The sequence below is a fragment of the Mustela erminea genome, chromosome 14 (genome assembly GCF_009829155.1).
Source record: "Mustela erminea isolate mMusErm1 chromosome 14, mMusErm1.Pri, whole genome shotgun sequence".
NCBI classification, from domain to species: Eukaryota; Metazoa; Chordata; class Mammalia; order Carnivora; family Mustelidae; genus Mustela; species Mustela erminea.
In genome coordinates, this window is record NC_045627.1 from 57,030,545 (window position 1) to 57,046,486 (window position 15,942).

The 15,942-nt window shown below is 41.1% G+C and overlaps 1 protein-coding gene across 5 annotated transcripts in view; it reads left to right on the forward strand.

Moving 5' to 3' along the window:
• Window positions 1-15,942, forward strand: part of HECTD2 (HECT domain E3 ubiquitin protein ligase 2) — an 89,367-nt gene that overhangs the window by 14,042 nt on the left and 59,383 nt on the right. For 4 of the 5 annotated variants that reach the window (XR_004278598.1, XM_032312703.1, XM_032312706.1 and 1 more), the window contains exon 1: window positions 2,440-2,699. The exons of the other annotated variant lie outside the window; for it this stretch is intronic. Coding sequence is in view for 3 of the 4 variants with exons in the window: in XM_032312703.1 (XP_032168594.1) it covers window positions 2,562-2,699 (138 nt within the window). In the remaining variant the exon portion in view is untranslated. Of the gene's footprint in view, window positions 1-2,439; window positions 2,700-15,942 lie in introns of those variants that run through there. 5 annotated transcript variants of the gene reach the window in all.

Sequence of the window (15,942 nt, forward strand, 5' to 3'; positions counted from 1 at the left end):
CTTTGTGCAGGCCAGCCGGAGCTCTCAGCATATCCAGCTTCACAACCCTCTCTCTGCCACCTGAGCTCCAGAGGCATGTTTGTGGCGGTTGGGAATGTGCCTCTCAAGGCCACTAGTTCCCAGGGGCCAACACCCTGCAGTTTTCTAACACCCCCATCTGGACTCCAACCCCCACCCCGGAATTCATGTGCATGAAGGAGGGATGGAGGGTGCCTGAAGAGCAATGTATTTAATAGGAAGTAAAAGAAAACATCAGTGGATTATAATTAGGGGTATGTAACTCTCAGGTGAATTAATCAGTGGACTTGTTTAGAAATGGGTTATCTATACTGTGCAGTAGCAGAAATTAAAGTTTTTGACTTGCCTTGTTTTGCCAATATTTAGCCATTTTGTTCTATTGAATGTGACTACATGTACAGACACACTTTTATTTAGTCTCACACATGAAAAGAGAAAGCAGAAGGCATGTAATTCAAGTGGTTTCTCATCCAAGCATTTTTATCACAAATTACTAAATCTAGTTGAAAACAGTCAGAAAAAGGATACTTCCCCCCCCCCCCCACCCCCAGCCGGTACTCCCCACAGTATTTGTTCCACCAACCTAGCTTGGCAGCACAGAATATTTTGAATTATAGTTAAAATAAAGGTTTCCCTTTCTAAAACAACATTTGAGTTGTTGCCATATTAAAAGATCAGCAAGCTGACCTGCTAAAAATAGGATGTGATTGTAGATTCCTCTCTATAGGATGAATATTTCAGAGGTTTAAGAAGGAAAGTAAATCCTGAAAAAGAATTCAAGAAAAAAAGAAAGGAGAATGCTTTAAAGTAATGTCTGTATACATCATTTCCCTTCAAGGCTGTTTAGCACAGAAATACTTTTTCCTGACTGTATGGGCACTTCCTCCATACCTTTTACCAATTAGCATTTAAATAGGTGATGACAGCAACTGTATTAAAACTAGAAAGCCTGTCTATAAATGAAAGTCAGAATTTATAACTTAGAAATTAACTGAACACTAATTGTTATATTCATTACATTGGTTGCTTCAGATCTGCTTGCTACAGATTCTGGGTTTGAAAAATAGGCAACCTCATCTCAGGGTGCACTTTAACTAGTACTTAGTTGTGCTAATAATTCTGAATTATGTAAAACAGATAACCCAAACATCATCTTCGGCTTTGTTTCAAATATATTTTTGGTTCTTACACTTGGATCTGGGTATGCTCGATCTGAAAATTCACTCAACCTCAAACAAAACAAAGCCACAGCCTAAAAATCTGAACACTTGAAATGTCGAGAAGGTCCCTATTTTTAATAAGCGATACAGCGCATTCGTACTCTTTCCCTTCTCTTCTGCAGGTGTCTCCGCTGCTCCAGTAGACTGAGAAAAGGAAAAGGAGGGGGCGACAAGAAAGGAAAGGAAATTGTCTGTGTGGCTTGGCGGGGTGGGATGGGGGGGGTGGTGTTAATATTATGATTAAAAGCTTTCCTCTTCAGTTTGAAAGTTCTTACCCATATTAATGATCTGACATTAAGGGATATGAGTCTGAGCAACAGCGGAGTTTGAGTCCGTCCATCTGTAACTTATAAAAGGAAAGGAACAAAGCAAGGATAGGAGGCAGGAAAGAGATGCAGGGAGAGCGCGAGCTGTAGGCGCGTGGGGACGGGAAGGGAGAGGCGGATTTGGCAGTCAAAGGGGGGACGAAAGGAACAGGAATGGAAAGTGTGGCCTGGCCGTGCAGCCCTGTGGTGGAGAAGGTGGAGCCCACGACGTCTCACTTCCCCCCACCCCCAGTTTTTTCCTTTGTAGGTGGGGGCTCTCGGCATCTGGAAAGAATTGGTCTAAGAAAGGAAAGGCTGTCGCCTGAGGATGCGCAGGCTCGAGACCGCCTCTCTTGGAGCAGGCGGGCGGGCAGGGATAGCAGGGACAATCAGTGACCCTAAGGCAGACGGTTTTGTGGGCGCTGGGGGGAAAAGGCCACCAGCCCAGTCCCACGGGTCTGAAAGCCCCAGGCCAGGGCCGTCCGCGCAGGCGACGTTGCCGCGCCCACCCCGTGCCAACCAGCGCCACTCGGGCCCTCTCACTCCCGGCCCGACCCTCTGCGGACCTCGCCTTGTCCCCTCAGTCCAGATCCTCTAGTGCAGACCCCTCCTCGCCCGGTCTGGCGACCGTCGGCAAACATGGCCGCCAGACGTCTGCCGCGGCGCCTCCTCTTCCAGACCTCGGGGGCCGAGGCTGGCAGCGGAGGGTAGTCCGACCCGCCGCCCGAGAGCGCGCGGCGGGGCGGGGGCGGCCGAGGCGAGAGGAGGGCGGGGGCCACGGGGAGCGGCGGTCGCGGGCCTGGCGCGCGCGGGGGCGACGGCAGGGCGGGGCTTTCGGGCTCGCGCGCGGGGCCGAGCGCGGGCGCGAGCGCGGGCGCGGGCGGGGGCGGTGCGGCGGCGGCGGTTGGAAGCGGCGGCCCAGAGCCCTCTCGCGGCCGCGGCGGCAGCAGCGCCAGCCCCAGCAGCCTCCCGGCCGCCGCCGCCGCCGCCGCCTCGCGCTCCCGCCGCCCGGCCCGACATGAGTGAAGCGGGTCGGGTGCCCTCGCCCGCCGCGCCGCCGGAGGTGGCCGCGGCAGCTCCGGACGAGAGGAAAGGGAAGGAGCCTGAGCGCGACAAGCTGCCGCCCATCGTATCGGCGGGCGCCGGAGCTGCTGCGGTAGGTGCCGGGCGGGGGCAGCGGGGCGCCCCGACGGCGGGTGTTCGGGAGGGAAGGCAGGGGGCGCCCGGCGACCCCCGAGGCCGCCCGCCGAGATGCGCCGGTCCATCCTTCCCCGAGCCGCAGTGGAGTGTGTGGACAGCCGCGAACACTTCTCGAGAATCGGAAAATGTTGGGGTGGCCGCGTCCGCTGCCTGTTCTCGGTTATTGTCTGGCTTGGAGGGGGCCCACGTTCTCTAAGGAAATGACCGGCTTTTTGGAGTCCACGTTATCATCTGTTGGGTCAGGGCAAGGTAGCAGGCAGCGGGGAGTGGGTTTTCCACCGAGGTGCCTGCCTGCTTTGGGGGCGCAGAGATTCCCCCCTTGTCTTCGATTTTCTTTCCCTTCCCCCCTCGGATTGAACAGACTGTGCGGCGAGTTCCACTTAATTGTGACCTTTCCGTTGCTGTCAGGATAGTGGGAGGTAGATGCCTCAGTGATGGTTTTATTTTTCATATGGTACAGACATGTGACGTAAGGTGGGGAGGATTTTTTAACCTTTTATTTAAACTCAAGTTATCTGAGCTTGACAGGGATGATTTCCCAGCTGGATTTTCTTAAGGATTAATTGGAGAGCGCTCTAAGGCTTCAAACTACATATTGCCAGATGATGTAATGGGACAGCCCCCCTTCCCTGTTTTTACTGGTGGTTATGATTCTGATTACTTTGGCGCGCGCGCGCGCGCGCGCACACACACACACACACACACACACACAAATTAATCTGATTTTTGAGATTTTTATTTGGTATAACATTTAAATACTTTTTGAAAGTTTGCTTGGGTACATTTAAAGGCCATGACTTGTCATGCATCTGTGCTTGACAAAATAGTAAAAGTTTAGAGAACATGATACATTTGCTTTATTCCTACTTGCAAACTCATTTCTTAAAACCTCCCTCTTAAATGACTAAGAAGTTACTAAAATAGCTCACTCTTTAAAGTGTTAGGAATAATGTTTTGATTCTGTAGGTTTTAAAAAAAATATCTAGGGACTGTGATAACTGGAAATTGTTAGAACAAGCTCTGATCATTAAATCACTGCAGCAAAGTGTGGACAGTAATTAAATGAGACACATATTAAAATATAGCTAGAAGTGAATGGTAAATTGAAGTTGTGTGTGGTTAGAAAACACTTTGGGAGATTCTTTAAAGGAATTTGTCACAGACCCAGTTCTTATGTTGGTAACCTAGGCTTTCAGAGTTTATCCAAGACATCCTTAACTCGCAAAAAGTGTTTTAAAAGTTCTTTAAATCAGTTTAAAACAATTAATGAATATGCTTATAAGAAACAGTTATATGAATGAGTTTTGGTCCTCTACTGAGCACCCTCCCCAAAACATATTTATCTCAGTTTAACTGAAAAATTGAAGGTTTGGAATAAAAACTTGGAGAAACTGATATACTGTGGACCCAGGTCTGCAGACTGTTTCCTGAAAAACTTGGAGTTTGGAGTTTGGGAATTTAGAGTTTTTCAGATTTTAGAAAGGCAATTCAGTACATATGTCATATATAATATCTGCAGTGAGGTCCTGGCCAGTTCTTCATAATCAAGCATTTCAGTAGTTCTGCAGTCAAATGTATGTGTATTCACACTATGAGAGGTAAAGTCAGTCTTAAGTATAAATAGCTTCATATCCTTTCAGATCAGGTTGGATTGTCAGAGTTCAGGTCAGGTACATGTTTTGTCACCATATGAGGTACAAAAACCTTTCAGTTTTAATAGCTTATAGGATTTCAAAAGTGTGAATAAAAGATTATGGACTTTTACTACTAGTCAAACAAGAATAGAGTTCAATAAGTTTTTTAAAACCTTGAATTAAAGAAAATTGAATAAAATATGTGTTTGGTCCTCCAGAGGGCAGGAGAGCTGGGATGATGTCTGAGATCACCAGCAGGTGGGGAAAGCCTTGGTGTGGAAGGACACAGAAAAACGGTTTGTGGCCTGTTGGTTGTTTTTCAGCCTCCACTGTGGACTAGATGAAGTTTCTGGAGGCTTGCTTAGGAACCTGATTGCTGAAAAAACAACTTTTTCTTTGGGACACTTTAGTGATTCTTTTTGCCCTAGGTGAACAGTTCTATATGCACTGAGTTTATGACTCAATTAATGTAACCCTATATTACTGGCTTTTTCTGAAAATCATTCTATTACATTTTTACAGGAGTTTGGAAGTAATTTAGAGTGACAGCTCCCTAGAATAAATAGAAAGCCAGTTTATGATGCCCTAAGAAATCTTGAAGGGTTGGGACTATATCCGGAAAGTGTAAAAAATATATACAGGGATGGGATTGAGGGTGCTGGAAAAAGCAGCCCTGAAGTGATTGATCCTAAGGCCACCTAAGTGTGAAGGAAGCCCCTTCTAGCCACAAAGTCCCTAGCACAGTGGTGTCAAACCTGACTAACCAGAGTTTCCCTGGTAGCATGTTAAAATCCTGATTCCCAGATCTCACCTCAGAGCTCCGGTTTTCAAACTCTGAAGCAAAGTAAAATCACCTGGAAACTTTTAGAGCCATTATTGTCCAGTTTCAATTGCATACCAGTTAAATCCATTTCTGTGGATGGTTCTCAGACTTCTTTTAAATTCTCAGATGTAGCTAAGATTGAAAATGCATGCTTTATGTACTAAATTAAGAGCTCTTTGAAATCTGTGTTTTAACTACCTTTCTTCAAGTCTACTTAGTTTATGGAGCAGCATTTGAAATGGACTGGTGAAAGGTATGGATTGAGTCAGTGGGGCACAGCAGAAATCAAGGGTGGTGGGGGAACTGAGAGAAATGTTGGTTAAAGTGGTTCTAGTTGGAGATGCTCAAGAGGCTCAAGATAGAGACCTCAGGAAACCATCAGGGTGCATAGTTTGGCCTTGCTGTTGTGGAGAGGTGATGCAAGTCCACAGAGTTGAGGAGACTAATGGAAGCAGGACATAGATGCAAAGGGGTGGTGATGTGAACATTGAATTTACTGAGTTTGACAAATTGGAGTGGAGGAGAATATTGTAAATTAGTTGTTGATACAATACAGAAGTTAGAAAAAAATGGTGAATAGGGAAGAAGAAAATGGCCAAAGTTAGAGCAGAAATAATAGTGGCAGAGCATATGGGTGGCTCAGTTGGTTAAGTGACTCTTGGTTTCGGCTCAGGTCATGATCTCAAGATTGTGAGATCAAGCCCTGCATGGGGCTCTATGTTCAGTGTGGAGTCTACTTGAGAGTCTCTGACTCCCTCTCTCTCCCCCAGCTCACGCAAGCACTCATGCTGTCTCTCTCTCAAATAAAATAAATAAATGAAATCTTAAAAAAAAAATAATAGTGGCAAGTGAGGCTGAGTTTGACTGTCTACTTCAACATTTAAATTCGGTGAGCGGGAAAAGAGAGGAAGTTCTCCACAGGGTAGGATAGCAAGGAATGAAATGACTTCTAGCAAAGAATGAAATGTCTTCAAGCAAGAGCTAGATTTAATTAAGTCAGAGAGGAGAAGGGAAATGGAGGAAACCAGTTTAGGATTTCAAAGGGAAGTTTGCCCACAATGAAGGCCAGAAGACTTGTCAAGTAGGTGGAAGGTGAGGGGAAGGTTTTGAGGGAAATTTCAGTTTATAGAGAGGATTTGATAGGAAGTCAGTATCAAGAATAAGTTCATATACATTGTGTCAGGTGTGTATAAATGGGCTTGGTGAAGCCACTAGCTAAAATGTAACTACCAGTTATGGAACATCTATTATGTTTAGCTTTGGACTAGATGCTACAGAAAACACAAAAACATGGTTTAAAAAAAAAAAAATGCCTGCCTCAGAGGAGGCAAGGCTTACACATGGAAACATAACAAAGCAAAGCAATGTGTATAAGTCACAATGAACCATAGAAACAATTTGCGCTATAGGAGACCAGAGAAAGGAAATCAATGTGTGCAGAACTGTGAAAAAAGGCCTTGAAGTAAAGGTAATTATTTAAGCCGGCTGGCCATTGAAGGATGATGGGATTTGGATGGGCAAAAGAAAGTGGGTAAGTAATCCAGTGGGGAAAACAACATGAGCAAGACTTAAGGAAAAGCATTAGGGAGTAATACAGTGAGCCCAATGGAAGCATGCTGGGAACTTGTGGGAGGTAAGTAAGATTGCTTGGGGGCTGGAGCCAGATCACCAGGCACAAAAGTATGGACTTTCTCCCCCGCTGTGGTTAGTGGGAAGCCACTGGAGTTGCTTAAATAGAGGAACCGATGAAGTTTTAGAATATAAGTGAGGTTCAGTGGGGTGGAGTCCAGAGCCAACAACCAAGGAAGGATTCTTGAGACGTCTTTGGTACAAATGGTGGTTTATTAAAGCACAGGGACAGGACCCGTGGGGAGAAAGAGCTGCTGCTGCCCTGGAGCTGTGAGGAATGGTCCATTATATACTTGTAAGTTAGAAGGGGTCAGGGATGGCTTAAGTCTCTAAGGGATTTTGGTGGCAAGGTTTCTAGGACCCTGAGGGGCTAGCTGTTGTTGGGAAAAGGTCACTTATTACCGTCTAATAAAACCTTAATCATGAGACCCTTCACATATATATTGGTGGGCCCTATGTTTGGGGATGATTGCCAGCATGTTTCTTGGAGGGTTTAGAGATAAAGGAATTTCTATATGTTAATATAGACTTACAGGATCCTGGTTGGGATGGGGGCTGCTGTCTGACTGAGATTGCCTTTTTCCCTTAGCACAGTATTAAGGTGGAAGTAGTTGAGTCCCTAGAGGAATGTCACTCTGCCTGTTTCAAGGATTTGTCAGTGGGCTCTGGATAGTAAGGAAATTTAATAACTTTCCTTCTGCGTCTGTTTTCCACATCAGAATGACATAATGAAATCCATGGTAGTGATTAGTGGTTAGCCTGGAGGGGGATAAGGAAGAGTACAAAGAAGGAGCTTTGAAGTTGGTACCCAAGGTAAAGAGGTGCATCCGCTCAGGTGGTGGCCATGTGAGAGCAGGAAGGGATGGAAGAACCCACATGATGTGGAACCTTATTAGGCAACAGAATGGAAAAGAGGGAAGATTGATATAAAAAAAGGATTCTGCAGTTTCCAGATAAGTTATCTCAGAGAAAAATGTTTACATCGAAAGGCAGTCCAGCCAGTAACATTCCAAATAAACATATGTGTGTGTGTGAACTCACATAAACTCTGCCCATCTAGGTATTTGGAACAATCTCGTACATGGAGACTCTTATGCCCTTTGTCCATTGTGTCCTAAACAAGAGGTGAGACAGGAAAGAGTGAAGGCTATGGTGCCAGAGGTTTTAAGCAATTTAATAAACCATAGATATTATAAAAAATATATATGTATATGTTTTATATATATATATATATATATATATATATGTAATATAAGTAATAGCTAGTATTTGAGTACCTACTCTATGCTAAGCATCTTCCCTGTATTTCTTATTTAGTCAGATTGCAACCAAAACCAATCACAACAACCACTATGATGGTGAGGAAGGTAGTCTCATTTCATAGAACAGGAATCTGAAAGTCAGAGAGGTTTGCTGTTCTTGCCAAAGAGTAAAATAGCAACAAGCAGAGCTTTGTTTAAAATTGAGACAGTGTGGTTCAAAGAACCTGCACCTGTAGCAATATTTGTTCTTTTTAAAAAGAGATGTGGTCTAGTGACAAGTTCAAAATTTTGTTAACCAGAGATAGAATTGTTATGGAAGAGAAAATGTGTTCTAGGATAGCTGATAGTGTCAGTTTTAATGATGGCATGAATGAATGATTTTTCTATATAAAATAAAGCAATTTCATTAAAGAAAAACAATCTGAAAGTCTTGAGACATAAAAAGCAGGGTGATAGCTAAATAAATACATATCCAGGGTGTCTCTAATTTTGAGTGGGTTGTAAAGTCTGTTTGTCAATTTTTTTTTTTAACTGCACAGCCATTATGTCATTGCCTGCTTATTCTCTCATTCATAACTAATTCAGAATGTTAGGACACAAGTGCTTTGACTAAATGTAACAATTGGAGAAAAGCGGTCATTGTAAGTTGTGAGCAGGACACCTCCAAAAGTGCCCTGTATGAAACTGAACCCTCCTTATAGGATAAGTGCGAAGACTAAATTAATACACATAGAGCATTTAGGAAAGAGCCTTGACAAAGTGAGCACTCAATAAATGTTGGATGATGATATTTTTATTATGTTGTTGTTATTGTTATTTACAAACCAACTACTGCAGCTGGGGAGCTGTTTTTAAGCCAGCTCACCCTTTCTAAGTCTGTTCTATGGCTTTGGTACTTTCGTTCATAACGTTTTATATCAAGCCACCCCAACTTCCTTCTCCTTTCCTTCGGTGTGCATGCACACTGGCGCATTTATGCGCACGCACACACACATGCACACTGAATTCAAGGACATTATGCATTCTCTGAACTTTTTAGGGCTGGTGTATGCCAAGGTTCATATAAAAAAAATTTTTTTTAAGATTATTTATTTATTTGGCAGAGAGAGAGATCACAAGTAGGCAGAGAGGCAGGTAGAGATGGGGGGGGGGAGCAGGCTCCCCACCGAGCAGAGAGCCTGATGTGGGGGCTCGATCCCAGGACCCTGGGATCATGACCCAAGCCGAAGGCAGAGGCTTTAACCTACTGAGCCACCCAGGAGCCCCAAAAAATTTTTTAAGAGGAAAAGAAATCGAAGTAAAGGGGGTACAGCCAGTGTTACCAGAGTGGCGGTGATTTAGGCATAGTGTTTGGAACTTAACTTGCTTATTTTTAGTGTGAGTTGAGGAAGAGAGAAAGATTAACAGAGGACAAGTGAGGAAGTGGGTGGAGCTGAGAAAGCTCTGGGAAGCTTTGGTTTCCCTACTTTTTTCTCCTGTTGTTGTTTTGTTTTGTTTTGTTTTTCTGGTATGAGTTTACTCTGTGGGTGAAGGATTCCTTTTTGCATTGCAAAAATGTTAGGCTGCTAAGCCTTACATGAAGGATTAGTTGTTCCTAAGTTGATATTTGTAACTTAGTGACATTTTGGTAAGCAGACAAAAAACATGTTTTGGGGAATGATTGTAGTAGACAAATATGCCTTTGAAAAATAGAAATTATTGAAATTTTATTAATTCAACTGAATTGAAGTCTATCTGAAGTCTGAGCCTAGTTATTAAAGAAAGCTCTATTCCACATTAACTTGTTTTTTATCCACATGTTCTTATTAAAGAAGAGTAAATTGGTTGAGGAATTGTGATTGCATTAATCATACAATTTAAATGTGGTATTTTACGGTATAACAGTAATTTATTGATGCCATTTTTTTTTTCTTTTTCTATGTTGTAAGATAAGTGAATAAAATTTCCTATGCCACCTTGCCTTCCTGTTGAGTGAACACTGAATTTTCTGTTTCAGGACTAACATTTTTTTTTATGTTAAGTAGGGTTAGTTTCAGTAATTTATAAGATCAATTGCATTGCGACTTTTTTGGTGTTAGAATTTTGTTTCAGAATCCCAATCCTTATTTCCTATTCTCCTTTGAAAGAGGTGGTTTATATCACTTAAAGAAAGCAATTCCACTTGGACTGGTGCTACTTTGTTTGGGAGGGAAGTTCACACCTTGCAAGTAGCTAACTTTTCACATCTTCCTAGATGTCTGTCCAGCAGAGTTAGCACTTCTGATTTTGTAACCCAGCATCCTAATAGGAACAGTGAAAAAAGCATACAAAAAAGAAAAACAAAGTATCTTTACCCAGTAACAGGGCCTAAAAATAGTCTCCTTTGTAGACTAAACACAGTTGAAGCCTCTCAGCTGATATGGCCCTCCCTGGTAATTTAGGTCAGTTTCTATAAAAAGTTGGTATAGGAGGCTATCTTAGATGTTTTTTATTTTAACTTAAAACACATAAATGTACATTTGTTCACCTGTCTTTTGACACAGTAGCCTTTGCTTGATACCAGAGGAAGCCACTCAATCTTTGTAGTTTTCTGTGCATTATAAGTAGTTTCTTGACGCATTGATACTGAATAATACATACATTATGCATTATATTAGGAGCACTTAACCTATTGCTGAAATATTTATCTTTGGATTTGAAAAATGCATTTCAGTGAGGTATGGCCCAAAGTATAGATTGCTGTGAGATATTGATCTGTATCTATATAGACCTATATGTTTATCAGAAATTACCAAATCAAGACCCTCAGTCTTTATTCATTCAGGTAGCTTTTATTCTTTGTCTATAGAGTATTTTATACCATATTTAAATTCACTACCTTTCCAGCAAATCCCTTCTTCCAAAAATGATGTAAGGATACTCTCAATCTGAGTAATAATTCTGTTATTTTTCCTAAGATTGTATGCTGTATTGGATCTAGTTTAGGAAAATATGTTTTCATCTGTCTAGATCAGCTCTGCCAGGAGAAACATAATGTAAATAATATGTAATTTAAAATTTTCTAATAGCTACATCAAAAAGAATAAAAATAAAGAGGTAAAGTTACTTTGAATAATATATTTTATTTAGCCCAATATATCCAGAAATTTACCATTTCAGTATTTAATCAGTGTAGACACTGGCTGAACTACTCTACCTCTTTTTCATAGTATGTCTTTGAAAATTGTGTATTTTACATTTACTAGGTATCTGTTTGGATTAGCACATTTCAAGTGCTCCATGGCCCCCTTAGTAAATGGCCATATTAGTGCAGATCTGGATGGTATTTTCTTGTCCTCCCCAAATTTCTTAAATCCATTCTTAGTTTTAATTATTATTTATTCCTATTGTAGCAGTCCTCAAAGTGTTATCTTCCACATCCTTATAAAAGTCCATGAGGTTGAAACTACTTTTAGGGTACTAAGATGTTATTTGTCTTGTCTTATTTCCACTCATTCTCCTGAGTATAGAGTATAGTTTTCTAAAGCATACATGACTTGCTAGTCCAACAAATTGAATGCAGAAGCAGAAGAATCCAGCTGTCTTCTGGGAAAGCAGATGTTAAAATAGATTTGCAAAATGTAATGCCCTTCTTCTCACTAAGATTTTTGTTGTTGTTTGAGAAAATATATTTTCCATTATGGGTTTATTGTTATCTTAAAAGAAATTGATACATGCAATAATTTTTAAGAGTGTAAAGGGATCCTGAGTCCAGAAAGTTTGAGAACCACTACTATATGTTGAATTTTGTTTGTTTGCTTTATTTTTGACATTATTGATGACAAGTATTCTACACGAGTGTATTTTCTAAGTAACCAAGTATTATCGAACATCTTAGAATGCCGAATCATTATTTATTGTATGGAGCATTTTCTAAAATACATTACATACCCCTCAAAAAGAAGATTCTGAACACAATTTAGCATGTCCTGTTGACTGGATCCCTGTGACACCTTTGCATTTAGAACTGACCTCACCACAGAGCTCTATGCAGAGTCAATTTCTAGTGTTTGTCTCTTCAGTAAGTAAAACTTCTGCCTGTTGGCCTAAATAGCTAGACTGTAATATTAATTTCCACTTGATATAGTTTAAAATGCAAGCATTTCCCAACCTGTTCACAAAACTAGTTAAATATGTTTAAAATATATTATTTTATAGATATAAGAATTCAATTTAAAATATTTTTATTTAAAGACCCTAAGGTAGTGAGATATTATGGCTTTAAAAGGTGTTTCATGATGGAACAGAGCCAGCATATTATTCTTTTATCAGTGATTAGTTTAGAATGTGAACAAAAATGCTTTATCTTATACAGCAACTTTTGGGGAATAGAGGATTAGCAAGGTAATTTTATCAGAATTTTGAATATGATAGAACTTGGTATTAAGTACAAAGGATATCATAGATATCCTTCTTATTAGCACCTGATGAAAAATATGATAAAGAAATCAGAAATTTAACTCAGGTGTAGTTTGTTCCTCAGGAATTTAAAAATTTAAAATAAGATCAACAATATCATATGTTAACAATAGCAGAGCAGATAACCTAAGTATTTATTTACATTTTTAAAAATTATTTGTGATTATATATAGTCAAAGAGACCATTGAGGTCCATGGTAGGTATTTGTGAAATATGATTTTTGATTAGTTATGTAATTACTACATTAAATTTTTTGCTATTTACTGAATCTATGGTAGCCTCTGCCTAGAGTTAAGTCTACTATTTATTATGCCAGCTTTAAATATTTTGAGTTTTTTTCCTCAATGAATTCCTGGTGTTTTTTTCCCTGTGTTCCCTATTTGTGCTGATCTTCAATCTGTAACAGCTGCTTGGGTATCCTGTTACTCTCTATTCTTCAACACATCCAGCCCACTGCTTGTGGGCTGGCCACATTCCAGGGCTTCATCCTTAGTGTTCTCCTTCTGTAGGACTCCTAGATTGCATTTCCAAAACTCCTCAGGAAACCAGATGTAATAATTGTGGTAGATCCAATTCTTAGAAGACTTATAAAGAAATGTTCTCTAACCTTTAATTTAGTCTGATGTCTGATGTCAATACCCAATAGCTTCTTGAGTTGATTCTCTAATTTTTAGTTTACCATGGCACAACATGCTGCCCTATTTTTTCTTGTGAAAGTATTAGGTTTTGTGGAAGATTTCTATTGTACAAGCTAGTGTAGGGCAATGGCTATTTTGTGAGTTTCCTTTTATGGATCTGTGGTGTACTGTCAGCCTCTGAAATTGCCGATGATTTGTATCAGGTCATTTCAAGTATTAATTATCAAGAACATAGCCATCTTAAAACAAGAGACTTGGTAGACCAAGGATTTTTTTCCATGTCATTTAAATTTTTTTTTTTTTATTACAAGCAACAGAAAGCTGGGCCATGTATGCTTCCCTTAGGAAAAAGGGGGATTTATTGGAATGATACATATACATAGATCAGAACCAAAAAGCAAACTGGAACAGAGATTGGCTGCTCTCTGTGCCCCTGCTATTCTCCCACTCTTGGCTGGCACTCCTTTCCGTATTCCTTCATCTAAAATCTGGAAAGACCTCCTTCTGATTACATACTAGGAAGCATCAATGCCCTTTATGCAAGACCACCCTAATGGGTAGCCACTCAGGCTACAGATAGCTGCCCTTTTGTTGAGTTCCTATCTCTGCTCCCACCCATGGCCATTCCTGCACAAAAAATAGGAACAATGCTCTAGGGACTACAGAAGCAAACACTGGATATGGCAACCATGAAACAGGCTCAGTGTATCTTCCCTCAAACCTTTACACCCTTCCAGCCACTTGCCTTTCTTCCCTTCTGTAAAGCTTCTCCACAGAGCAATCCCTGCTCATTGCATCCATTTCCTAACTTCCCACTCATTCACTAGTCCAGTTCATATAGTTTCTGCCACCACCATTCCCCTGAATCTGTTGTCTGCAGTGTCCCCAAGATTTCACAGTTATTCATTCTAGTAGGCATACTTTTGATCTAACCATTTTCCATTGTTTAACATCATTGACCACATTTTTTTCTTGAAACTTGATCCTCCCTTCATTTTTAACATATCACCTTTTCTTGGATTTCATATCTCCTTGGCTATTGATCCTTTATCTTCTTTGTCAGCTCATATCATGCAGGCCTCAGAGATACTGCAGATTTAGTTCAGACCCCTGCAATAAAGCAAAGATTACAATAAAGCAAGTCAAATTAAATTTTCTATATCCCACTGCATATAAAATTATGCTAACATTATACAGTATCTTATTAAGTGTATAAAAGCATAATATCTAGGGGCGCCTGGGTGGCTCAGTTGGTTAAGCGGCTGCCTTCGGCTCGGGTCATGATTCCAGGGTCCTGGGATCGAGCCCCGCATCGGGCTCTCAGCAGAGAGCCTGCTTCTCTCTCTCCCCATCTCCCTGCCACTCTGCTTACTTGTGCTCTCTCTCTAGCTGTCAAATAAACAAATAAAATATTTAAAAAAAAAGCATAATATCTAAAAAACAATGTACATGCCTTAACTTAAAAATACTTCATTGCTAAGAAATGCTGACCACCATCGGAGCATTTAGTGAGTCATAATTTTTTTGCTGGTGGAGGATCTGGCCTTGATGTTGGTAACTACTGACTGGTGAACGAGGTTGGTGGCTGATGAAGGTTGGGGTGGCTATGGCAGTTTCTTCAAATAAGACAATACAGTGAACTTCATCAGTTGACTCTCCCTTTCACGGATGATTTCTCTGCAGCATGTGATGTTGTTTGATAGCATTTAACCCACAATGGAATTTCTTTCCAAATTGAAGTCAATTGTCTAAAACCCTGCCTCTGTTTTCTCAACTATGTTTATGTACTAATTTACATCCTCTCTTGACATTTCAACAGTCTTCACCAGGACTAGATTCCATCTCAAGAAACCACTTTCTTAGGGCACCTGGGTGGCTCAGTGGGTTAAAGCCTCTGCCTTTGACTCAGGTCATGATCCCAGGACCCTGGGATCAAGCCCCGCATCGGGCTCTCTGCTCAGCAGGGAGCATGCTTCCTCCTCTCTCTCTGCCTGCTTGTGATCTCCGTCTGTGAAATAAAAAAAAAAAAAAAGAAGAAGAAGAAGAAAGAAACCACTTTCTTTGCTCATCCATAAGAAGTAACGCCTCATCTGTTAAAGTTTTATCATCTTAGGCTCCACTTCTAATTCTAGTTCTCTTGCTATTTCTACCACATTAGCAGTTACTTCCTCCACAGTCTTGAACCCTTAAAGTCATCCATGCGGGTTGGAATCCACTTCTTCCAATCTCCTGTGAATATTGCTATTTTGACCTCTTTCCATGAGTCACAGATGTTCTGAATGGCATGTAGAATGGTGAATCCTTTCCAGAAGTTTTCATTTGACTTTGCCCAGATCCATGAGAGGAATTCCTATCTAGGGCAGCTACGGCCTCATGAAACATATTTTTAAAATATGACTGAGAATTCAAAATGACTCCTTGATCCATGAGCTGCAGGCATGAAGATAGCGCTCAGTTCATTCTCCGTCAGAGTTCCCGAGTGACCAGGTGCATTGTCAATGAGCAGTAATATTTTGAAAGATATCTTTTTTCTGAGCAGTAGCTCTCCACATTGGGCTTAAAATACTCAGTAAACCGTGTTGTAAACTGATGTGCTGTCACCCAGACTTTATTATTCCATTTATAGGACACAGGCAGAGTAGATCTAGCATAATTTTTAAGGGCCCTAGAATTTTCAGAATGGTCAGCAAGCATTGGCCTCAACTTAAAATCACCCTCGAAAGGGAATCAGCCTATCTTTTGAAACCAGATATTTACTTCTCCTTTCTATGAAAG